The 27,069-nt window shown below is 40.7% G+C and overlaps 1 protein-coding gene across 2 annotated transcripts in view; it reads right to left on the bottom strand.

Annotated features, from left to right (window-relative positions):
• Positions 1-27,069, bottom strand: part of ATAD2B (ATPase family AAA domain containing 2B) — a 140,693-nt gene that overhangs the window by 61,944 nt on the left and 51,680 nt on the right. For both annotated transcript variants that reach the window (XM_090031510.1, XM_090031517.1), the window contains exons 11-18: positions 26,644-26,759; positions 24,789-24,963; positions 21,974-22,062; positions 21,004-21,163; positions 14,338-14,428; positions 7,340-7,651; positions 5,833-5,965; positions 2,395-2,581 (exon numbers count right to left, since the gene is read on the bottom strand). In XM_090031510.1, the coding sequence (XP_089887636.1) occupies positions 2,395-2,581; positions 5,833-5,965; positions 7,340-7,651; positions 14,338-14,428; positions 21,004-21,163; positions 21,974-22,062; positions 24,789-24,963; positions 26,644-26,759 (1,263 nt within the window). The remainder of the gene's footprint in view (positions 1-2,394; positions 2,582-5,832; positions 5,966-7,339; positions 7,652-14,337; positions 14,429-21,003; positions 21,164-21,973; positions 22,063-24,788; positions 24,964-26,643; positions 26,760-27,069) is intronic.

Here is a 27,069-nt window from a genome sequence, read left to right as displayed (position 1 = left end):
TCAATGCGATGCTGCAGCTAGTAAAGCGAGCAAAACACTGGCTTGCCTCCATAGATGATTCTCAAGCAAATCCCAGGACATCATTCTCCTGCTGTACTCGGCCTTGGTGAGGCCGCAGCTGGAGTACCGCGTCCAGTTTTGGGCTCCACAATTCAAAAAGGTTGTGGAAAAGCTTGAGAGGGTGCAGAGAACCACGCGCATGATCAGAGGTCAGGAAAGCAGACCTTATGATGAGAGGCTGAGATCCATGGGGCTCTTCAGCCTAGAAAAGCGCAGGCTCAGGGGTGATCTGGTGGCCACCTACCAGTTTATCGGGGTGCTCATCAGGATCTGGGAGAATGTCTGTTTACCAGAGCACCCCAAGGGATGACAAGATCAAATGGTCACAGACTCTGCCAAGACCGATTCAGGCTGGACATAAGGAAGAACTTCTCTACCATCTCAGCCCCCATGGCGTGGAATAGACTGCCGCCGGCAGTGGTTCAAGCACTCACTTTGAATGCCTTCAAGACACTTCTGGATGTTTAACTTACTGGGATCCTATGATCCCTGCCCCTGGAGCAGAGGGCTGGACTCAATGATCCTTTGGGATCCCTTCCAGCCCAAGTGTCTATGAATCTATAAATTTATTAGACCAATTAAATAGTTGGGAAAAAATTTCTAGCAAGTTAACTTGGTAAGAAAAAAGTATCTTAATAATTTTTCCCAAAAAAATGTCCAACTAATTGGTCTAATAAAAGGTATCAGATTTACCCAAAGAACCTTGTCTGCCTATGTCCTTAGACCAGGCTTGTCCAACATACAGCCCGCGGGCCACCATGCAGCCTGCCAAGCCATTTTCTGAGGCCCGAGGTCCCTCGCTCAGGACAGGCGGGTGGGGGAGGGATGGGGAGGGGAGCTGCTCTCCCGCCCAGGGCCAGGCTTATCACGTGATCCGGGTCCCATCGCTGCTTCCCCAAGGGTTGCACGGTGCAGGTCTACCCCAGCCATGTGTGACGGGATGAGGTGGGGACAGCGCCTGCTTTTTCTTCTCTCTGGCTCGGCCCCTTGCCCCCAGTGTCCCGCTGGGCTCAGCAGCCGCAGGGCAGGCAAGGGGCGCAGCGCCTGGAGCAAGCAGTCAGCAGGGCAGCCCTGGGGGGGCCTCACCAGGTGGGGTCCCAGCATGACCTCTGCGGGCGAGGCGGTCGGACCCTGCGCTCCAGGCTCACAGAGCTGAGACTGCCGGCGCTGCGTCCGCGGGCGGCCAGGCACCACAGTGAGTGGGGCCATGAGGGCAGGTGGGGGCTGTGGTGCAGCAGCTGCCTTGCTCCGGCCTGCCCTCAGGCAGCACCGACTCATGGGGCTGCGCTGCTTGGGGGATGGGGATGTGGAGCTATTTATTTCTCCCCTTCAGTCTCTGGGGCAGTAGCTGGCTGGATGCAAAATGGGTCTCTCCTACCCCTGCCTGCCACAAGCTACCATGAACCTTGAAACAACAGGCAGGTGCAATAGGGCTGCACAGGCAGGGTCTCTCTGGCCCAGGACAGAGGGTGTTTGAATATCGCTTACCAGCCCACAGGGTTATAAAAAGTTCATGACCCGGTCCCACATTCAAAAAGGTTGGACACCCGTGCCTTACACCAACACAGCTACAACCTACCTGTTTTACTGATGTTTGTTATACTGGCATTTCACTGTATTTTGTTTTCACTATTAAAACAGGTATTACATGCTTTAAAATTATTAGGAAATCTGCACAGTAACATTTTTTTCAGTTTTCCTTTTTAATCATACATTGAACTTTAATTAAATACACAAATTCCTATTTCAACCCTCCCACGTTAATAACAAAAGTTAAGGGTGAAAAAAAATCTTGAAACTAAATAGTCACAGTTCATCCAGTTTTTCCCTGTTAAATCATGTTTCCCAGGACTCTAAACATTTTTTGGCTCCCAGTCGGCCTCTTTCTACTTTATCCATATCTTTAAGTGAGGTGCACAAACCTGAAGACAGGTACTAGACGAGGCCTCATCAGTGCCAAACTAGCAAGAATTACTTTCTTTAACTTGCATGTGATATGTTCCTGATACGTTACTAGCTTTTTTCTGCAGCAAGAGTATACTATTAGCTCATATCCATCTTATAATCCACTAGAACCCCAGGTCAAATTTCATTTGATTAATTTTGGACCATTTCCCTAATATATCGATGTCATTCAGAAGCTGAATCCTACTTTCCAGAGCGTCTGCATCAGCACCCAACTTGGTGCCCCTCTGATCTAGGTTTCAATGATGCATATAAAATGAACATTTTTTTTCCAAAAAAAATCATCACAATATTACATAGGACTTCACTGAAAATGTATTTGAAAGAAACAGCAGCTTGAATGAATGTCGGGAATATATGTAGACTTACCTGTGCACATGATTCTTCAGGTGTTTTGGCACTGACTGAATAAAGTGCTGGCAGATCTAGCCTGTGTACACAGAATTTTTCAAGAGTGTGCAATAGTGCTGGGGCCAGGTGCGAAGTCTGACCCGAACCTCTCTCTCCAGATAGCAGTAATCTTGGCCTGTAGGAGGTTGGCTGGTGGTAAGCTGACCTATAGTAAAAGCAGCATTTTTAGACTGTAATCATATGTTCATATGTGTGTATCCAACTCAAAAGCAGAAAAACCAAGCTGTACAAGTAAACTTAAGGTTTTAACGCCTAGATTTTATAATGACTTTATTTTATCTAACATGATAATAGGAATTCCCTCCTGGAGAGCCCAAAATAATTCTTCTTTGTTAACATTATTCTAGTACCTATTAAGATTTTATCTATTACAAAAAATTGCAACTGTTTAATTAATTAAACATTTATTCATCTGACAAGAGCAAAATCCCTGTGAATTTTATTAAAATGATGTAAAATAGATTATAAGAAATTTGTCTTAAATGAATTTTGCTGGTTGCTCTGCACACCTCCCCCCTGCTTTTTCTGCCATACCTGCATCAGGGTATTGGCTACAGACAAGACTGGGGACTTTACCTTGGGTATGTCAATTCTCCTGCTAAGAGCAAAGTGGGACGTTCCAGGCTAGAGGAACTTGCTTTTCCCTCCACTCAGGGTCAGACTGATCACTGTGTTTGGGGTCAGGAAAGAACTTTACCCCATAGCCAGATTGGCATAGACTATGGGGGTTTTTAACTTCCTCTCAAGCATATACTGACAACATTTTTAAAGCAGCAGGACACTGGCTGCCGTGGTTCCTCTGCTTTACCTGTGGCAGGTTAGGGTGTTAAGTCTGCACTGTGTCAGGGTTAATGGTAGTTTTGTTTTTGTAGAGTTTAGATTATGGTTGTATGGGATAGTTCGGGTAGAGATTATTCTGCCTCAGGCAGGGGGGTTTGGACTAGATGACCTCTGCAGGTCCCTTCCAGCCCTACTTCTCTATGACTAATCATCAAAGAAACTAAATGAACGTCAGATTTAACTCAATATACATTTCTGCATCACTAAGTAGTGGAAACCTAACTAAACTAAAGCACAATTCTTGTTGTGTATGTGTAAACAGAACTACACAACTTTGTTTTTTAGTAGACCACAGGGTTACAAGGCTCACAAGTCAATTTGTTCATCCCTTAAATACAGGCTGCACATCAACAGTATAAAGTTAGTCCTGGGGAAGGGGAGAGGGACAGGGTTTTTGTGTTTTTGGGTTTTTTTTGTTTGGTTGGTTGGTTTTATGTTTGTTTACAAACTTTCCTCCTACTGAAAATTTCTACCACCTAAAACCCTGTAAAACCCTTAAAAACGCATTTAGCTCCGATAAACATTTGCTTAAATTCTAAGCACTTTGGTGAATCAACACACAAAACAGAGCCTATTACTCTCTCACACACACACACACACACACACACACACACACACACAAAATCACACATTTTTATTCCATACTTTATCAATAAACTTCAGCTGGAGTCAGGTTTAAAAAAAGGTAAAGCTGCAACTATGATCAAACTAAATGATTCTGCACTTTTGTTGGGCAGCAGAAAACTACCAAGTCTATTTTTATATCAGAATAATATCTTTTTCCATTAACCTTGCTTTACTTGGGGAAACTAAGGTTTGCAATTTATATATTTTTTCATTAAAGTATTTATGCTTACTATTTGCACTCCACTCACCCTAGAAAGTGAAACAAAGCTGGTCAATTTTACCTACTTAAGCTCTGATCAATCAATTTCTATATGAAATCGATTAGGCACAATCCTATCTTTGGTCGTACAACTGTATTAAGAACAATTATAAATCTATCCAGAACAATGTTTAAGAAGATATAAAAATGTTTTTTTGTACATAGATATAAAAGCACACAAGGGGTTTTGTCTTTATTTTGTTTTGTTTCAGCTGAAAACCTGAATTGGAGGCCAACAATGGCCACTGTGGAAAAATGTACCATTCTGGAAAGTACATCATTTTTACCTTAAGCTAATCCATTCATTTTTAAATTTATGATACTGCAAATGCTTTTAAGGTATCATCCTTAGTAATAAAAATATTACTCTTTCCCACAAGATGGCTCTACTAAACAGTGCCCTTTACTGACTCTCAGTCTCTTTACTGAAACAGGCTTCAACAATATCTAGACAAAAATGCTAAATAATTCTTAGTGAAATACAAATTTCCAGGGTTTTTGGTTGCTGTAGCTACCTAAATATTAACCCAAATTATATATACAAATATTAACCTTCCAATTCTCTGCAGGTTTCCCCCCCCACCCAAAAAAAGAAGTTAATTCACAAATCAAGAAAAAAAATACAGGAGTTTTTAAAGAAATACAAGGAATTTAGACAAACAAAATTTGTAAAAGTAATTTTAAAATTTAATGACTCCTGACAGGTCACAGGGAACCCTGCCCTCACAATTAGGAAAGGAGCAGCCCCAGGTTTCCTTCTGGCACTCAGAGGTACCCACTGGATGATCTCAGGGAACAGGCATAGGATGGCTGTCTTCTGAACAGAGGCTGCCTCCTGCCTGATCCCAACGATCAGCTGATTGCCAGAATTGGTATGGGGCAACCATGGCAGCCAACAGTCATAGGGCTGGGGTCTAGGGAATTATGGAGAATAAAATTTCTCAGATGCCAATCACATGACTGCCTTAACATCTGCCAGCATCCTTAATGTTCCCTACACCTTCAACTAGTGTGACACAGGAGGCTAGAATCGCACTTGTTAAGTTTGCAAATAAGTCCTTCTGTGCTTTCTCCTATGCTGCACTTGTGCTCTGGAAGAGCCCTCCAGAGAATTCTTAGGAGTCACATCCACTGCTCTCCCTCAAATCCTTCCCCAAAACTTCTCTCTCATGACACACAAAAACTTTGGCAAAAGTTAGGCTGCTGATATACTCATTATCATGCTGACTAACATCTGTCTAACTGTTTCCTTGTGCTCCTCTATCAGTTGGTATTCATCTGCTGCCTCATCTTAAGACTGTAAATTCTTTGGGACACAGACTGTCTTAATCCTATACTTGTCAAAGTAATAGGGTTGTGACCCCAGACTACAACCCCTCAGCCACGCAACAATACAGCATTCGCCTTTTCTTCTTAAGTTCCAGAGAAAAACTTACTCTGAAATTCTACTCTCAAATTTACACAGGCAACTCCTAATGAAGGTAGGAGGAGCTGCATGAATAATCAGTGCCTGAATTGGCTCCTCTATTGTAAATCTTTTGAGTTCACCTATAGCAAGTACTCTACAAAAAACTCACTTTAGCTTTGACTGGTTGAGCAGACTTTTTGGTTGCGGAGGGGAGGGAGTGTTATGTATAACCACTAAGTTAATGTTAAATGTTTTTACTCACGTTGTAAAATGAAGGTAGGGTTTATGTGTAGCAGCTGATGACTGTTTCTTTGGTGATCCTGAGTGACAGTTTGTCTCAAAAATTGATGAAGCACTCTCATCTTCACTATCATCTAATATTAGGCTTGGTGTATCTATTCAAAATGAAAGGTTGATTAATCAGAGTTCTGTCACCTCTTGGTACACTTCCAGAGAACAGGAACAAGATGCTAAGTTTCTTAGCACAAAATGTAATACTACCATAGAAGTGAAAAGAGTAGCCATATCTGTCTGAATAATCAGAAGACATCTCAGAAATTACTGTTTTCTATTTCAGTAACTAGTACTCCTCCTCGTGTCATGTTTAAGAGTTTAGTCAAAAATACAAATTCTTTTATCCTCAAAGTATATCTTTATTGTTTGAAAATGACAACTTTTCACTGTCACTACAATAACTTGTTTTGCTGATCATAAAAGTCCTCCTCTAGATATTTTTTTGGATGAAGCTATTGAATATAAGTCTCCACTGGCAATAATGTTCTGTCTTAAGTCCTCCAAATGTCAAAAGTATACTCGTTTAAAAGATCCCCTCTGTGACCTGGACAATTTCCGCATGTCTATACTATTTACATACTCCAGAGAATGTACACAACACCTCATAAAAGAAAAATAATGTAGCATTATTAGCACAGTATTGAGTGTTCCTTGTCCTGCCAAAGTGAATATCATTCTCCTTTTGGGCATAGTGTGAACCAAGTGTGAAGTGCAGGGCAAGGCAGGGTGTGCCTTCTTGCAACCTTCCTGGTGCAGTAATGAGACAGAACAGACATGTCCTGTAGGCTCAGGAATGTAAAACCATTTTCTATCGCAAATGCATCTAGCAAAAAATATTAAACTACTTAAAGAACATATATAGCTAGGGACAAAAATTACACATAAACCGGTATAAGTGATCAGAAACCAGTTCAAATCTATAGTACAACAGAAGTTTGGTGCACATAAACCATTTTCAAAATGGTTGAAATCGATTTAAGGTAAGCCTGAATGGATGCAGTATTAGACTTAACTGATTTAGATTAAATCAGTTTACTGAACTTCTGCCCGAGCCCCTCAAGATTCAAGTTAATTCAGTTCCCCAGCATCCCAGGATGCTGTGCACCTGCCCTACAAATCCCACCCCTCCCTTCGCAGGGTGGGTAGAGTAGACTCATCCCAAGCTGTCTGCTCCAATTGAGCAGGAAGGTGTGCTCTAGTGCCCCGCAGCTTCTGGCCTGCGCTACTGCAAGCATTTGTCTGTATTCCCAGAATCAAAAGTAAATGTCTGTTCACTTGCTTATTGAGTCAATCTATTCAGCTTAGACTAACCTGTGAAGATTGAGCAGATTCAACCTTGGGCTTTTTAACTGTCTGTAATTAGCTAAAGACTGCAATCAAATCTTTTTAGATTTCTTCAAAAACAATTTAGCTTTTCAATTTTTTTCTAACCTGAAACAGGATAAAGGAAAAACAGGAAGATAAAAATTAAGTACCTTCACTTTTATCCGCCTGACTAAACTCAGCATGGGGAAACACTTTGTGTAAAACCAACAGAAGATTACTGAAGGTTCGTTCCAGCAGCGGCCTTATGACAGGGGATAATGCATGTCCTGAAGAGGTCACGGCACGTTGGGAAGCAGGCACGATATTCTGCATTGCATGATAAAAATCTTGTGCGCTGAGAACTATTGAAGAAACATCAAGCTGCAGTTTCTGACTGCTTGCGTAAATCTGGGGATAGCGCCGTCGCAGGGCAATCAAGGCAGCCTCAGTGCAAAGTGCTTTTATGTCAGCTCCACAGTACCCTAGTGCACAAAAAATAAACATATGTTCCATGAATAAGCATTTTGCATATGTTACAAACATGCCTACAGCTAAAAGAACAGCCATTAGCACTTCTTTATCACAGACTCATCCATTCTGTGTTCAGTGAATAGGTACAGTTGTAGGGTAAATCAACCCTGGAGCTGATGGCATCTTATGAACCACACGTTAAATACCTATAAGAAAAAGAAATTATGCCCTTATCTGGACTTCTCCTAGAGCAGGGGTGGGCAATTATTTTGGGCAGATGGCCACTTACTGAGTTTTGGCAAGCCATCGAGAGCCGTATGACAGGTAGATAAATATTAAAGAACAAATATAGGGAAGTGGTGCTGGCTCCTACCCTGGGGGTCTTTAAGAGGGGGCTGGAAAGTTACCTAGCTGGGGTCATATGAGCCCAGTATTCTCTCCTGCCCAGGGCAGGGGGTCAGACTTGAAGATCTACTTAGGTACTTTCCAACCCTACATCTATGAATCTATGAAATATTAATTTTCTAAATTTTTTAGGGGCCCAGCAGGCCAAATAGAATGGCCTGGCGGGCTGCACCTGGCCCACAGGCCACATTTTGCCCACCTGTTTTAGAGACTATGGGGTGGGGGGGGGGGGAAATCACTGGGGATGAGCATATAGAAGACAAGGCAAATACAAATACAAAACAGTATCCACTGATGCTTCTTTACATCAAAACACCACAATATATAATGCAACCACGTGATGTTAAAATGAAAAGAAACTGATTTCATATCAGTATTCTTTGGTTAAAACTTAAATTTATCTAGTTTTACCTGTCATTTCAACAGTATAAAACAGGCTTTACTAATCAAATCAAATCAAATCAAATCTTCTCTATAGTCAAAAACTTCTTCTGGAAATTTTTATAATATTGCAGATATCCCTTCTAGTTTCAGGAACAATCTTCATGGCCACAGAATATCTACGTATTTCAGCATGAGCATGTAGTTAGAAAAGCATTTATTTCTTAACTGAAAAATTCCCTCACCCTCACCTAATTCACTTTTTCCACCTCACAAGTGAAGCTTATTTTACTATCAAACACAATCTCTCTGTCTTTTTAGTTTTATAATTCTAGTGGCATAAAAAAGCAGAAAAAAACCTATAATACTGAACTTTTTTTATTCATTCCAACCTCAAAATATTTACAACAATCTACTTAAAGCTGTTTAATCATCATTACTGACAGCCATTATATTCTTGTCACTTTTACACACCTATTTTTTTCTTTTTTGTATACTTATTGACAGTTTTGTTTTGTTTTTCAGTACTAGAACCACTGAGAACAACTGGATTTCAGATACTGGTTTGTTTCCCTTGCAGTAACAGAGATGTACTTTAGGGCATTTTGTCCCACCCTTATTGAACCTATTATAGCACAGAATTTCCAGCTTTCAAACACACTATGATTATTCTTTTATGGAAAAATCTTTTCAGGTTATTTTAAGCCAATAAACAGAAGCATAAAGTTCTACAGCAGGGAGAAATGTCTTATAAAATCCTATAGTTCATAGAATCTATTCATTAAATTAAAAAATTAATTAAATAAAAATTAAAAAAAAAATCTAAGTACCTTTCTGCTATATGTACTGACTGACCATTTTTCCCCTAAATGCTTCAAACTGTTAATGTTTTTCCTTCCGTTTCAGAAAGATATTGAACAAGCCCAAGAAAGTTAGCGATAAAACTGCTTATCCCTGCTTCCCATCTTTCTCCTCTTTTTGTGCACACACCTGCCTGATTTCCATTTTGGAGCAGCTGCTACTACCAGTCAATACCCTTTTCCAAGGCTTGTACATTCAGCAAAAAATAAATAAAGGTGGCAATATACTAAGTGTTGATGAATGTACAAAACAAACCAAGGAGGAGTAAGGAGAGATTTTTTTCCCTCCTCATCTCTTAGTTATATTAATTATAGGGGTTACTTGGAACAAAAATAGGGACAAGATTTTCAAATAAAAATCCCTATGGAATTACTCTCAGAACTTTTCACTAGCGATCTGAACATGACTGTGTGTGCAATTATAATCAAATCATCATCATATTGGACTCTATAGACTTCTGAATAAATATTTTAAGACATGATTTTAATAATTTCTTGTTTGGAAAAATGGCTGCTAAAATTATTAGTTACAAACCACATAAATAATCACAACTTGTTTCAAGTTCTAGTAAAAACTACCTAAAGTGAAATCAAATACATTTGATACAAGTAGTTTTATTATCCAATTCTGTTGCAGAATAAGCATCATGTAATTGTTGGTTAATTATAGGTGGCTTGGGGTTAGACGTCATTGTCCTGCAATCAAAACTACACAGGGAGTCCCCATTACTTGGGCAGTTTCATTTGCAGGAACAGGGCCTACAACTGCAGTGGAAAATTTAGAAGTGGTATTGCATTCTCAATTCTGCCGCTTCTTTTATGCTTCATGTTCAACTTTACAGCTAAGTACAGAAATTACACATAAACCAGTAGAAGTGATCAGAAACTGGTTCAAATCTGTAAACACAACAGAAGTTTAAGATAAACCTGGATGGATGTAGTATCACACTTAACTGATGTAGGTTAAATTGGTTTACTGAACTTCTGTCCCATATCTCCTCCAGACTCAAGTTAACTCACAGCTCCCCAGCATCCCATGAGGCTTTGCACTCCCCCACAGCTCCCTTACCCCCCCTTGCAGGGTTGGTGGGCAGGCTAGACTTGGCCTAAGCTGTCTGCTCCTGCTAAGCGCCCCTCAGCTTCTGGCCTGTTTCACTGCAGGCCTGTGGCTTCAGGTCCAGAATCAAATGTAAATGTCTGTTCATTTGCTTATCGTTTCAATCTATGCAGATTAAACTATCCTGTGAAAACTGGATCTATTCAGCCTCAGGCTTTTTGACTGTCTGTATTTAGCCTATGTGTTCAAATTAATCTATTCAACTATGAAGCAGCACAGTGGCTTAGGAGACGCTAAAACAAAGCTGTTCAGTCTAAGGATGCATTATAGTCACAAATGCCCCTTCCAAGTTAAAATCTAGTGTGAGCAATCTTTGTCGCATAAGATTCACCAGCTCAAGAGCTATAGCCCTTCTGTTCTCCTATTAATAAATGCTACCATCTTTTAACAGACTTTTTAATCACAGCTTGTATGTCTCCACAGAATTACAAAATTAGGAAATAATATCCTGTGGCCTATTTTCAAAATTAAACTCTCAGGTGATCAGATATACAATTAGTCTCCAATTCTATTACCCCATTTCTCAGGAGCAATTACATTTGAAGAGTAATAACTGGTCTTTTTTGAGTGATTCTCTTGTGTATATTGTACATTCGAGTGACAAGACAACTGCAAGAATCCTATCTTGCAGAATATTAAAAAGACTACTGTTAAGAAGCAAAGGTGCACACTGCCTAGAAGATGAGGTAATATGGAGTAAGGAGTTCTCAATGCCAAATATGAAGTGCTGGTTGTTACTCCAGCACTAGAGGCGCTGCAACTAAATTCCAATACACTTGCTTGCGCTTTTTAAAAGGCTTGAAAAGAATGTTCAGTTTGGTGGGCATAATCACAGGCTTTGGTGGGCTTGGCTTGCACTAGGAAAAAAGTAAATTTTCACTTCAAATAGTCCATCTAGTTATCTTTCCCACCACGAGATTGTGCACACGAGTGAAATTTTTGGGGTGTTTTTTTTTTTGGGGGGGGGGGGGGGTTGTTTTGTTTGTTTACATGTTTCTTTAAAAAAACCCAAATCTTTCAGTAAGAAGCAGTCAGCAACCAGGCTAGAGAACATCCAGACTCACAGAAATCTGCAAGTCATCATTTTCTATTTCTCATCCAAGTTCTCTTCCCAATGCCCACCCTAAAAAAAACAAACAGTCATGACTACTTTTAAATAAATATTAAAAAGACTTATCAAGGATTTGGTCTAAATCTGATCACCACCATATTCCGCAGTAAGATATAATCAGCTTGCGGGTGGATGTTTTTTTCTCACAGATGTGGGAAAAATCCTGAATAGTAATGCTAAAACATGCCTCTTTGTCATACATTAGGATGAGAGAGAACAAACCAACCTGTAATACGGCAACCTTTTTCCTTTTAAGGTATTCAGCTATGATAGGGAGCATAAAATATAGTGTTTTTAAGTATTTTGAATCCAGTGAGATGTTTGTGTTTCTTTAAAAATTACTGCACCAGTACTTAAACACTTCGAACTAAACTGTGAAGCAATTTACCTGAAAGATGGTGAATAAAGGAGTTCAAAACTTTTCCGTTGCTGTGATTTGGGGGGAGGTTTAAGTCCAGAGTTAACAAGACAATGGATATTAAGTTGGTCTAGACAGACTACATTCACAGCAAAAAAGTACACACAAGAGACTGGCACAGGTTGCAAAGTTCAGGATGGTTGGAGGCCTCTCTTTAAGACACTTACTTGCAGGAAAACCATAAAAAATGTTGTTGTGCTCAGGTTTTCCAATGTCCCACCACATGGATTAGTGGAATTCTAAAATCCCCCCCAAGTCACCAATTATCTGGTCCTTTGTACCATTTCTGTGTTCTCTCTCAGCTGCTTCACTCTAATAATCTTGCATGCACCCACTGTTAAATACTGCAGTTCTCAAGGTGCTCAGTGCATTTCAAGATTATCACCACCATAAATATCCACACGTGCAAGTTCCAAAAGGCATAAAATCCTAAACTGTTTCTTAACGATTGACTCTTGTCACACTAACTATTGCCCTATAAGTCCTGATTTTATTTACATTTTTTTTAAATAATTTGACAAATTCCTTTTTAAAAAGGTGTGGATGGCACACATGAACAAGCTATCCACTCATTACTGATTCTCCATAGAAGTCAGTTACTTTTGTAGCATGTCAGTAGTTTTCTTCATTAGCATCCATACATGTGTACGTGCTGCCAAGTTCATGAAACCAGAGAGATATAAAATCAGGCTGTATCAAAAGCCTGCTGAACCAACGGTGTTTGGGGGTTTTTTTAAAACGTGTCCATGCCAGAGGGCAAAATAAGCTAAATCAATGGGATAAGAGGCCAGGAAACAGGATAGCATGACCCCAAAGAACCTGGAAAGTTTGAACAAAATGCTAGATGTTCTAAACATCACGAACAAAAATGATGAAGTCATCTTAAGGCAAATGAGGCTAGCAAGCCATACTATAACTGAGTAGAGACTTCTTACAGTAATCAAAAGGTTCTGATTTTGGAAATGCTGAAATACATTAAGACTCCAAGATACAGAATAGAGATAATTTCAAGTACACAATAACTGGATGGTGTTTGAGCCAGTGGAGATATTTCTCAATCCAAAAAAAATTGTTAACAGATTTTCCCCAAAACCATCTGGTTTTACTTCAGCACAAGAAATGCCTTCTAATAAGACCTACCAGAGGCTGCCCTTGTGACCTGAACATCTTAAAAATATATAAATGTATTGTCAAGTTGGAGAGAAATCATGTGACATTTCAAATGCCTGAAACTGGGTTCCATCCCAACTATCCCCCTTTCCCAGTAAGTGGTACAAGTCCTTGTCAGAAGTCAAGCAGAATTTACGTGAAATGGATTTGGAACATGCTTTCTTATACCCGGCAAAGCTTAAATTGGAGTTTGCTGGATAGTTATACTTTCTCCTCACCAGAAGATGTTGAGGTCTTTGTGGATCAAAAGCGGAGAGATGCTGCTTCGAAGATGGATGTTCCTGTGGATGAAGAGGATAATTCGGATGTACAGTAGCTGACTGAATGGACTGATGTTCAATTTAAAGTTCTTATTTCTTTGATGAAGAATTCCAATGAACAGTTATGCGAGATTATCCTTTTTCTGAGAACTTCAATGCTTGCCCAAGAAGATGGTTGACAGAGGATGTATCTTTGTATGACAAATTGTTGTGTAGAGGTTATGGCGAGTGTTTTAGGGTTTTTTTCCTCTGTTAAATTCACTAAATAAAATGTTCGTTTTTATTTCTGATATGCTTTAAAGCAACAAGTTTTATCTTGAACAACCATCCTCCATTCAGTACAGCAGGTCTCTGAGTGCTCCAAGGATATATTTAGGATATTCATGGTGGCCAAGTCTGGAGGGAAGAAGTTTTTTGCCCTCTGCCTGCCATCTGGGTTTGTTAGGCACTAGCAAAACCGGGGGATATCTTAGCTCTAGGGTAGTTAGTAAGTTCATGAATCTTCAGTCTGAGGAGAGCATGCCAGTTTCAGTAAAAGAAAAATAAAAAAAAAAAAATTCAGAATTTTTGTTTTTGTCCTTGGGTAGACAGGAAAACAGTATCCCCAATTTCATCTCCAGTGCAATAATTTGACTGGAACATTTACCTATAAATCCTGTTTCTATATAGCTTTGCATATATTTTTTGGTATATATCCTACAAAAGGACATTGGAGAGTACAGAAGGGAAACATGTATCAAACTACTTTCTTCAAACTATACTATTACAGGTTTTGTATTACTTCTCTGATACAAGTTAGCCTTTTTTTTTTCTCATTAGAAATAGGAAATAGTTCATTCAAATTTAAAAATTAACCAATCCAATGCATATTCAAAAATCCAGAAGTAAGTGTTCAACATACTTCCAAAGCTAAGGAAAAATGGTTTTATAGGAAGAAAAGGCACAAAGTGAAATAATTAATTTTGTATCACTTACCAACACATTTTTCAGCTAGTTCTCCTAAAAAAGGATCTGACAATTTAGGGTTCCAGTCCCTGGTATGAATTTGTAAAATGTGCTTTCTTGCCTGATAAAGAAATACACAATTCAGAATTAGTAACAGAACCCAAAGACAAACTATTTTAAATCATTACTTATTTAGATGAACATCTAATTATATTTTCAAAATTAGCTGCCATTAGAATAGCTACAAGAGTTCAAAAATCAAATGCTCATAAGGAAAAGAAGAATGTTGCTTTAAGTTTATAAAATGCATCATATGTGTCACAGTTTTATAGTATAATAGAGAAGACAAATTAAAAAAACAAAAATCAATTCTACTACACTAGTATATATAAATTTATCACTATATTTCTTGTTCTAAGAGGAAACATCACCAGTTGATGTATCCTAAATTTTTAATGGAAACACTTACAATTATGAGTAACAGCTCCCATTATCAAATGGCTTGGTATTTAATACATTACTAAGTTATTTATTATTTGCAGATTGGTTTACTACAATGCAAATTGAATCTTTCTAACAGAATCAAACTTTACCAGTCTACATATTAAATTCAATCTTAAATATAAAATTAATCCAACAGGAAAGCTGGGAATATAAAAACTCAAAACAAAGAAAGGAGTCACAGGACAAATACTGTATTCTCACATACAACACACACCTTTTTTTCCAAAACTAAGCTGCTGGAAATTGGTGTGCGCATAATATGAGAGAATACAGCAATGATTTACCTGCTAACCAAGGCATGGGGTGGTGGTGAGTAGGCATTAGCCCTGGGTATACCCCCCTGGGAAACCCATGCTGCAGGGCTGCTACAGGGAGTCTGTCCCCAGAAGGAGCTGTAGCTAGCTCATATTAGCCTATGCCAAAAGCAGACAGCCTGTCCCTAGCCAGGCTTTTGCTCACTCACAGCAGCCCATGTCAAAGAGCAGGCGGCCTGACCCCAATTTGGCTGCAATGGCCAACATCAGAAAGCAGACAGTCTGTCCCTGGCCTGGCTGCTGCTCATTCACAGCAGCCTGTGTCCAAGAGCAGGGAACTCTGGTTAAAGCAGAAAACACTATGTGTCCCTACCCCCTCCAGTAGTCACATAATATATTCCCTTCTCCCCAAAACTTTTAAATTTTTAAACAGGGGGAGTGGGGATTGGTCATTTTTTAAAGCTCCTAGTACAGAAGTAAGAACTAGGAATACCAATTCTATACTTGTTTTAATTCAGCTTTTTCAAAACTTTCACATATTTGGTGTTAGGAGAAAGCTCAAGCCCTTTAATCTCCCTGCATCTCAACCTCCAACCTATAAAATACAGTAAAAATCATCTACCTAGCTCACCTGACGTCCATGCAAAGCCAACATTTGTTTTTGTCTGTATTTTATAGTATTTGTTGAAAGGTTTTATGTTTTCTATGATTTGTTATATTCAATTATTTGATATTTTCAAGGAAAAAAAATTTCTTCTTCATTCAATCGTCCCAAAACAAGGCATGTATTATTTGGGAGTGTGTTGCATGCAAGGAAATATAGTAAAACAATTCCTGTTGTACATGTACTTTTTATTACTGGGCAGATTTCAAAAATGTATAGCTGTTTGTTTGCATCACTTTACCCCCAAAAGCCTTAAGTGAAGCTGAGGCCACTCTGTATAAACCTATACAAAAAATGCAGTTTATTATTCAACTGTGGCTAGGTTACAACCGCAGTGGGAACCACATGCCTGAGTTTCTCATTTGTGTGCATAAACTCTCGACCAGAATGTTGCGACACTGTCAATTTTTTATTAAAACAAAGGAAGTATTTTGTGCTAAAGTTAAATAAGACAAATACAGTGTATATCTCACTGTGCAATGTAATTGTGACAAGGGGGCCACTACAAGCTCTGCCCTCGGGCTGCTCACATCATTGACCTGCCCCCTGCCCACCTTTGATGTTGCCATAAAGATTGTTCAATACAGAAGGCTGCCCTAACTGTGGCCCTAGTGTAGTGGGCCAAATACACGGCTCCAAACCATCCCTATACTGTGTCCCATGCCTTGCAGATGGCTTCTAATACAGCTGACCATTCTCCTGGACCCCTTTCTGGGCTGGTCTCTGACTCTTTCACTCATTCCTCATATGGGGCCTCACTCTGCTCTCTGTACTGGGCTTCATTCATTCTGCCCCTGCTCTGGGCCGCACTCATACCGCCTTATTCCATGAAGTCCTTCAGGCTATTCTTATGCCCTGCTGAGCCCAGGCAGACCTTCAGGCACCTCTGGCCCTACTCTACCCTAGTTATCAGGCTTACCCCTAGTTATCAGGCTTACTGCCCTGCACAGGGCTGAGCTTGGACCCAGGCCACTTTGGTCTCAGGTGCCTTGCACTACTCCACCCCTCACTGAGCTCCTGGGCTTTATACCCCTTGGGCCTAAGGTCCCACTCAGTGAGCCTTGGCCACTGTCTCAAGCCCCACCCAGTGGACCTGGGCCCTGTGCTTTTCTGTCAGGGTGCACACCCCTAGCCTTTCCCCTCCAGTGAAGGCTGAGGCTGTCTGGCACCCCATCCTTGCCTTCTCTGGAGGCTCAGGTGTCGTATTTCCTGGGAAGTGCCCAGCCACAGGCAGCCCCACCACACCATCTACCCCCAGCAGGGTGCAGTTCCAGATCTTACCCAGGACCAGGAGGAACCTCCTCCATCCCCATAGTTCCTACCCCAATCTCCAGGTGTTCTGGGAGCTGCTCTCCTCAGGCTGAACCATGTTGCTGGCTCAGCTCATAGGGTCTAGGCTTATACCCTGGCTGCCCAGCCCTCATCCAATCAGGTGCCTCCCCCCATGGTCATGTGACAGTCTAATTGGGCCTGATCACACCTGCCAGCTGCTCTCCAGCCTGCTGAAACCTCTTAACGTGGCAGGCACAACTTATGCTCTGCCACAGTAACGTTCAAAATAACACAAAAGGTAAAATGTGTCTGCAAAACCTAGACCCTACAGACAGCATTACTGAAATAATATTCTTTGTCTTTCAACAACAGGTGCTGAATTGCTCACTTAAATCACCAGTGCTTACTTCTTCATTATTCTCCAGTCCTAAGGACAGAAGTTACACATAAATCACTTTAAGTGATCAGAAACTGGTTTAAAGCTGTAACAGAACAGAAATTCAGTGAATAAAAACCAGTTTCAAAATGGCCCAAACTGGTTTAAGATAAACCTGTTTGAACATAGTATCAGACTTAATTGATTTAGGTCAAACCAGTTTATGGAACTTCTGTCCCAGACCCCTTCCTGGTTTAAGCTAAATCAGAGTTCCCCAGCATCCCAGTATGCTTTGCAGCCCTGTGCTGAGCTGTGCCATCTACTTGTAGGGGGTTTATTCCCCCTTCCTCCCTTCTCTCCCTAGGGGACCACAGCCGGAGTCTGCCTGGCTGGGGCACAGCAGCCCCCGTCAGGGTCCAAGCCCCACTTACCACTCCAACAACAGGGGCAGGGGTGTGGCCAGACACCAGCCATCATGGTACTGCCACGTGCCTGCCTTGCCCAGGGCTGGAGCTGAGCTAGGCTGGCCCGTGGGCACTGCTGAGGGCAGGAGCAAAGGGTCCAGCCTGGGCTGGGCTGGGCCGGGCCAGGTTACAGTGGCAGGGCCCTTCCCACCTGCCTGCAGCTTGGGCTGTGGCTTTGTTCCTGGCTCTCTGTGCCCAGGCCAGGCTGAGTTGTCATGGAGCCACAGCTAACTGGGAAAGCCTTACCCTCAATGGCCAGACCCAGCCCCGACCAGCCCCTCCATGCCCATCCTCAGCAGCACCTGTAACCACCCCTGGACAAGGCAGGAGGATAGCAGGGTTGGCTTGGGCCAGGTCACAGCCCTTACCAGGTGGCTGCAGCTCCATGGCAGCCTGGCATGGTGCACATGGGCAGTGGCTGGCCAGGCAGTGGCGCAGAGGTGATGCCACTGCAGCTGCAGGCGGATGCCTTGGCAGCATGACTGGCTGCACAGGACAAGTCTTTTGTGCCTGCAGCTGCCAGGGCCCGCTCAGAGGCACCAGCAGGCCCAGAAACTGCCTACCGCAAGGGTTTATATGCCGACAGCCACCGCCGCACACCCTGCACAGTACCTGCTTGTCTGTCTGTAGCTGCCACATAAGCCCCTACCTCACCTCAGGTAGCTGCCAGGCTCTAGGCCCACCAGCACCTTCAAGCCGACCTGGGCAGCCACATGCACAAAGGACTCATCATCCCACGTGGCCAGTCCGGCTGCCAAGGCACCCGCCCACAGCTGCATCATCTCCACACCGCTGCCTGGCCAGCCACCACCCATGCACACCAGGCTGGACTGTTATGGACCCACCACGAGCTAGGAAGGGCCCTGTCCCCATGGCCCAACCTGGGCTGACCCCTCCATGCCTTCCCTCAGCAGCACCTCAGCAGCTGTGGGGCTGGCCAAGCTCAGCCCCACAGCTCCAGTCCCAGCCCTGGACAAGGAGGGCAGATGGTTGGGCCATGACAGCTGGCTCTGGCCATGCCCCCCGTTGTGCGAGTGGCCAGCAGGGCAGAAAGCTGGGCAGACCCTGGCTGAGATCCCCATGCCTGTGCCCAAGAGGGAAGACAGGGGAATTTAATCCCCCTCCCTGTCCCCACTTTGCCCGAGGCACTGCCCTGGGCTGGTATCTGGCCATGCCCCCCCACTTGGGGACAAACCTGCCAAGGGTTGCTTCCCACTTCCGCTTCTAGGCACACCCTGGCTAGGGCCCCTGCAGGCCAGGGTGGGGGTTTAAATCCCTCCCTAATCATACTCAGCAGAGTGCCAGGGCCTGACCATGTCCCCCACCGCCCCCCAGGTCAGCTTCCCTCCAGCCATTGCAGCTGTTGCCAAACAGAAAGGAGGACTCACTCTAGCGCCCTCCAGCTTCTAGCCTGAGCCACCGTAGGCATATGGCTTCATTTCCAGAATCACAACTGATTGTCTATTTACTTGCAAATCGGTTCAATATACACAGGTTAAACTAGCCTGCAAAGATCGAATCACTTCAGGCTCGGGCTTTTAGAATGTCTGTACTTAGTTCAGAAGTCTCGAGTCACTAGCTCCAGCTACCTTTTGACACCCCCCACTCAGAGCAGAATTCTCATTTGGCTTCAGTGAAGAATATATCCAGTCCATAGAAAGATCAGGACAGCCCCCATTTTACAGCTTCTAAAAGTATACTGGATGGTTTTGTAAAAGTGAGAAATGGAGGCCTCAACTGAATCTTTTCCTGGGCCAGTTCCACTCTCCAATGTGACTATTGTGAAATGATGTTATAACCTGGAGCATGCTGGGACACTGTAACAGAGTAGGTGCTACCAACCCAAAACTTCTACAGACCTAAAAGAAAACAAAAAAAAGGGGGGGAGAAGGGGACTAGCAGTTTTTGAAAACTATCTACTCAGTGATCATTTAATTATTAATGCTACTTTGAAGCACTCTTAGATGTGCTTAGTGAAAAATTAAACAGCGGTTAAAGACAATTTTAAAAATTCCTTTCTAATACAGATTAGCAAACTCCAGAAAAATCATTTGCCCCCAACCATTCTGACTTTTGTTTTAAGCTTCATATTTCTGTTAAAATGAGTGAAATAACTAGGGGTACACCGATAATGATTTTTTGAGCTGATAGCAATGGCTGATTATTAACAAGCCACATCAGCTGATACCTATCCAATTGTCAACACACAGCCCAGCAACCTGCAGAGCAGCTTCCAGCTGGTAAGTCTACTGGGGAGCAAAAGGCAGGGGGATTGAAGACATGCGGAGACGCAGATCAAGGCTGTTATGGTGAGGGAGGAGCGGGGCTGGGGCTGCCATTACCCAGCCAGAGTGGGGGCAGGACATGGGAAGGAGCCACAAGTGGCTGGTCCAGGGGGCACAGAGAGGAGGGGGTCAGCTTCCCCCGCATCTGTGCCCAGGCTGTTGGTGGCCTGCCACTGCCCACTCAAACATGGCATTTATTGGCGACATTAAAAATCAGCCATATCAGCCAAAAAAGCCAATTGCCAATAATGTCAATTTTCCTTTTATCAGTGTTGATACAATATGGACTAATGCACTGGTGCACCTCCAGAAATAACCACTACAAATAGCAAAGGATTTTAAAGAAAGAATGTCCTATATACTGTACAACATCAATACTTCTTAAGCTAAATGTTTTGTTCTCTGATGAATTTTCTTACAGGCAGTCTCAACTGAACTCAAACACACACTTTTTTCCTACAGCTCGCTTAGACACAGTCTTTTGCAAACCTGAGGTAACAGGACTGAAGATTCTAGTGATTTGTTGCTGGTAAATTGTTTTGGAGAAGTTTCAGTAATATTAGTTACCTGTGTTGTATCAGTAGATAATGAAATGCACATGTCTTTCAGAAAGCCACTAAGTGACCTTTTTTATTTGAATACCTAGTATTTTTAACCTTTAAATGGGCTTTATAGTTAATTTTTTTTTTTAAAGACAGTGTCCTAGAGATGTCTAAAATAATCCAGTTTCCAAATTTTAAATAAATACAAATTGTTACATTTAATGAAAATAAATCAAATATTATTTTGTCAAAAGATCCATTTCTGAATATGAGGCTTGCAGATGCATACTTACTTAGATCTAAAAATTTTCTTATACACCTTTTGTAATTTTTACCTTTTGATCAGGCAGGTTGAAAAGAAATTCCCTGTCAAAGCGACCAGGTCTCCTGAGTGCAGGGTCTATAGAATCAAGTCTGTTTGTAGCACCAATTACAACTATTTCTCCTCTATTATCCAGTCCATCCATGAGGGCAAGTAAGGTAGACACTATAGAACTAGAAGAAAGTTTGCAAACAATCCATTGAGAACATTTTAAACCATTCTTTTTTTCTTACTGTTACTCTAAAAGTTACACAATGAACACTTCATATTGTTACTGACATCTTTAATTCTCAGAGCCTTTACCCATGTAATCTAAGTAAACTTGCAAGTTGCATGACCCCAAAAGAACTGGCAGATTCAAGGATCTTTACAGTTTTGGAGAAACTGAGTTTGGGAAGCTACTGACTGAAGATCCCTACAGGCCTCTTCCACTCGCCGCTATATAAATTGTTTGTGCACTTTTGGGGGAAGGCAATACTTGCTTGAGAGGGGAGGAAGAAGCTGCAGTGACACAAGAAAAGTTCCAGACCCCAGATACAAACCCCAGCCTGATCAAGCAACCAGCTGATTGTCAACTAGGCCACACATTCAATTTAAGGCTCCATACAAACCAGCAATTAACTCCCATGTCGTGGCATAAATGTTACATGTAAAAGGGGCTTAAGTTCGGACATGCTGCCTGGGCCACTGCCTAGAGACCAAAGCAATGTTCAGAGTTTCCTCTGTTGCAGCCACATGCACCCACATTCCCAAGGTCTTGAGAAGGCAGCATTCTGTATTTTACCTGCTAGGGGAATCCTTGTTTAGTCATAAAAAGGACTTAAGGCCCTTTTACATGACTCTGGCCTCTTTGGTATAAAGGAGGGAGGCAGACCAGGAAATGAGGATCTTGCACCCAATCTTAATTTAAATACATCTAATGTGCTACTTTAAGTTTACCAAGATAAAAGCTTACCCCTCTGAAATACATTTAAAAATGTTACCTGTGAATCTGGTCTTGTCTACTAGACCGAACTGGGGCCAACCCATCTATTTCATCAAAAAATATTATAGAGGGCCTCATCAAGTATGCCTAGTATGGAGAAGAAAAAAAAAAAGTAGTAGCTGTTTATTCATAGTTCTTCTGCAATAGCTAAGAGCATTTTTACTCCGTGCACTATGAATCCTTTCACATTCTGAACGCAATAGCTTGTTCTAGGATGCCTTTGTTAAACCCAGTCCTGAGAATAAATCTAAAAGTTTAACAGCTACCAGGAAAAGTTGTGGAATCTCCACCCCTAATAGTTTTCAAGAGCAGGTTAGATGGACACTTGGCTGGGATGGTTTAGTCAGGAATGATCCCACCTTGAGCAGAGGGGCTGAACTAGATGACCTCATTAGGTCCCTTCCAGCCCTTTTTTCCTATGATCCTATAAACTAAGGTGTTATTTTAATGATCTAACAACCATCCTACATTTGCCTTTGCTTAAGGAAGTCTGCTTAAACAGTGCCTCAGTTGTTCTGGCATTTGAGCAAGTGATGCCAGGAAGGCATTAATATACAACTTGAGGCCCATGTCAATGTTTCACCAATCCCAACTAACCATATTTTAAAACTTTTTCTTCTTTTTCTTTTTTTTTTAATCGAACATGAAAAAAAAACAAAAAACTTCAAGTACTCAAAGAAAAATAACACAGCAAAAATATTAGAGGAATGAATAAAAAGAGGAAACTGAAAAGTAAAATTTACTTCCAAGAGATGGGAAAATGATCTCCAGACTCACTGTTCTTTCATAACCTGTAATATATACAGTTCTCAGACATACATAAAAGCTACTTGTATTAATATCACAAACCATTTTCTTACGTTATGCTCGGAGTTCATTTCCAATATCTCAGGTATTTGAAGTTGAATTACCTATATTAACTCATCTGATGCTAGATTACTTCTCAATTATTACATAAGCGTAAACTTTTTTGTTATTTGGGAACTTACTGTTGGGTTTATTTTGTTCTAAAGTAACATTATCCTCTTTCTATAATAGTTTCCATTTGGGAAAAAGTATGGACAACATGACTGAGTGATAGCAGAGCTCTACCTTTACAAAAAAGGTATACCAGCTTTACTTACTACTGCAAAGCAAGGGGAAAACAAACATTATTTTTACATTTAAGGCTCTTTTAGGATTCATAAAGATAGCCTCCAATATTTGGTTTCTCTGTAAATTATTTCGTGCATAAAATAAAAACAGAAAATCTTAGTATTTGCCTAAATATGAAAACAGAGTTGTGCCGATGTTGAACATGTTCAAAAATCCCATCTTTAACATCCAGATTTCTCTTTTGCTAGAGAAATACGGTGAACTTTGGAAGAGTAGGAACATGCCTTCACTTCAGAGAAGGGTTAGGAGTTCTGCATCTCAGTTTAACTACTGAGAGAAATAAAAAATAAGAACTATGGTCACTTAATTCCACCATCTGGGCCTGGGAGACCATAGCTTTCACCTCGCTATGATATCTCAGGATCCTCATTTCTCTCTAGATTGACACATCTACCAAGCACAAAAGGTTTTAATATGAGATCTGAAATTTCTAATATAAAATACAAGCAGAGAATGTTAAGAGCTCTTTAAGCTTATATACAGAAGCAAAATACACATTTCTTTTGTTTTGCAGCCCATTAAATAAAAATGTACTTTCTTATTTTCCAATAGCATTTTTTCATCACCAGCTACACTCTCTCCTACCTTATAGCCTTTCCTGTAAAACAGTAAGTAATCACAAGTCTTTGTCCTCTTATAGAAAACATCACTTCTTTCCTATTATGTTTGTTTAATTTTTTCCAGTGGTTCTCACCCTTTTTAAACTCAAGGCAGCCCTCATTAGACCCCAGGCACCCCTCAGAAGAGTCAACTCAACTTTCACACATTTCTTAACTACAGAAAAATGGAGCAGTTTTATTGCAAGGAACTTAGAAAGAACACAACAGATCAGAATATTTTTGACACTACGGCGTCCTATTTTAAATTTGAGTTTATCTTGTGAATCGTGTGGTAGTGTTTGCACATGTAATGCTGCTAATATTACGTAACACCCTTAAAAGGACTGCATCACCCTGGATGAGATTTCTGTTTTAAAGGGAAAATTTTAGCATCTGAAATCTACATTAGTGCAAAGAGATGGGATTTCACAATTCACCTGAATCTCTCATTGCCATCATTCTCCCAACCCAAATGAGTAAAACAGTGATCATACTAAAATACATGAGGTATACACACACCAAGATATAATCCTAAATTGTTCTCTTTTTACAGCTGTATTTCAATGCGTTAGCCAAGTACCACCTCAATGATTCAAAGAGTTCTTTAGCAAATGCTCATCTCATTTGTTTTTCAAATAGAACCTGTTTGTTCTTAGATAAAATGTAAAATAATTTCACTAGTATTTCCTCTACTTTTTCTTCTAACTTTAAACTGCTAGCAATTTCCTCTCCTGGCCACTCAGTAGCTCATTACGACTGTGCAGTAGCACCGCATGACGTGCAGTAGTAATAAGCTACTGAGCAGTCAGTATTGCCTAAAAGCCACTTGGTGACACTACCGTGCAGTAACTCTGGTTACTGTGCAGCCATTTAGTACTTGTTTAAAAAAAAATACTAAATGACTGCACAATCAGCGTCCTGTGTACATGCAGCCACTACGACATAACTTCTGCAAGGTTCTTTTTAGTTGCAAATAATTCTGGCACAAGGAATAGCACTACAATGAAAAACATTTTATAAACAAGATGTACGAGAAGTAGGTGAACATTTTCTTCTAACCTGATCAAAAAGGAGACGAAGCTGACGTTCAGATTCTCCAACCCACTTGCTCAGACAGTCAGCTCCTTTCCTCATAAAGAAAGCCACCTTTTTGTCTCCTTGGCTGCATTCATTAGCTAGAGCTCTAGCTACCAATGTTTTACCTGTTCCAGGAGGACCATAGAACAAACAGCCCCTGAAGATAAATGGATTAATATTACAGTCAAACTTATTTTACATATATTGGAAAACTCCACAAGAAATTTTATTTAGAGATCTCAAAGATTTTACAGGATCTAGCTAAACTAAGAAGAAATGAAACAATCCTGTTCAGCTGAGTCTTACACACTGTTGTAATTTTTGTGCTAGCTTCAAATTTGTGTTATTTTTGTATCCACCCATGCACATATGCTTTTCACAACAGGATAAATCCAGCTTATGTCATCCTTTCAAATTCTATACCTTTGCTTTAGGAAGGGACAGGAGCATACTAGGGGTGGTTTTACTTTTGGTAAATTCCTTCAACAAATATTGAATCACTAGAAAGAATTGAGTTAATCTTTTGGTTGTCTGTTTTTTTAAAGAGAAGTATGTTCTTAAAATGCTGCTTTCATAAAATAACTCTTTCAAATCCCCAAATTACAAAGGTCCAATAAAAATACTTATCCATTAAGAATTAAAAACAAAATGCAAAAGTTACTTAAAAGTTTGATTCGATTAAAAAAAAAAATGATATTCAATTTGACTTTAGGGTTGCTGTCAAACTCAAATACTTCGAAATGTAAGACAACAACAAAAGAATGAAAAATTTTAAGTCTGGTTTAACAAAGAGCTTTAACATTCTTTTCAAGTGAATCCGATTTTTTGTAGCTTTTCTATGAAGTAAACATGTCCTTTGTTCATGTTTGTGTTCTCTTCTTTCTTTACAAGTAAGCTTTTACTATTGTTAGCATAAGAAGAAGGATACAGCTGTAGATTCTGCCCTATCTTTTAAGAATAACAATGTTGTCAACTAAGTTCTCCTTACAGAAAAACATAAGAACTTCCATTTACTGGGTCAGACCACAGGTCCATCTTGCTCACAATCCTGTGTCACACTATCTAAGTGTTTTGGTTTATTTCAATCTAGTATATCCTACCCAGTTTTTCCACCAAACCAGTTAATCTAAAAGTCTTTCCTATGTCAGATATTCTTTGGATGCCACCTAAATTAAGAAATTTTCCTCCTTTCCCCCCTGCCCCTCCTTCCCCCACTCAAGAGAATCCTTCCATATCAAGAGATCTGTGCTGATTTAACCAAATCCCCAAACAAAATTAGCAAATTTGTCCCCCTCCATATCCTATTGCCAAATTAATTTCTCTCTCATTGCTTCAACCCTGTCATGCCTGAGGAATCATTTCAGACTTTTTATTCCCCTGGGCACCAAATCCGTCCTTGTATCAAGGCCCTGTATCATATACAGTCTCGCCAGCTTAAATTCTCTAAGCCAGTCTCTTTCAATGTCACCTCAACCCTGCTGACAAACATTCAATAACTTTTTATCTTCTTTCTTCCATGTCATTATGATCCTCCTTAGGACTGAAACACTCTTCTAAAATAAAATTTGTGATGCTCCAACCCTAACTTCTATAGCAAAGTTAAAATAGAATCATCGCTCCACAAACAGGTGTACCTCCCTCCCACAAGTTAAGGGGTTAAATTCTACAATCCCTGTCTTTAACTTGCCTATTAAAACAGTGTTTATTATGCCTCCCTCGTTTGTCCATCAATTTATTTACTCTTCAGGGAAAGGACTGATCTTCTATGCATTTTCTTCTCAAGTATTCTTGAGGATAAAATGAAACTAAAAATAGCAAGAATAATAAAACCACCTACCTTGGTGGCTGAATTTTGAATTTTTCAAAGATTTCAGGATAGAGAAGAGGAAACACTACCATTTCCTTTAGGGCGTGAATATGATGACTCAATCCACCTATACTATCAAAACGTACCTAAAAAAACAAAATACGTAAGGCAGCAACTTTCCACAATATAACTTTTAATATTGAAAAATTGCGTATCTGTTTAATTATAGAAGGCTATAAATCACAAGTATCCAAATAAGAGCTCACAGACTTCTACCAGGGCAATTTTTAGATTTAACCAGCAACGGAAAACTATACTTTGAGAAGTTCTTTCACCCCTTCCCCTCCCCACACTTATGGTGTATTAAACTAGATGTAAAAAGATGAAAAGTAGCTCAAAAGTGCTGAACAAAGTACAAGGTAAGGATAGTGAATCAAGAATAATTCTGCATTCACT

This window comes from Crocodylus siamensis, chromosome 1, assembly GCF_052110815.1.
Source record: "Crocodylus siamensis isolate JL-2025a chromosome 1, ASM5211081v1, whole genome shotgun sequence".
Lineage (NCBI taxonomy): Eukaryota > Metazoa > Chordata > Crocodylia > Crocodylidae > Crocodylus > Crocodylus siamensis.
Note: the sequence above shows the minus strand (reverse complement) of the source record. Positions and strands in the feature narration are given on the sequence as shown.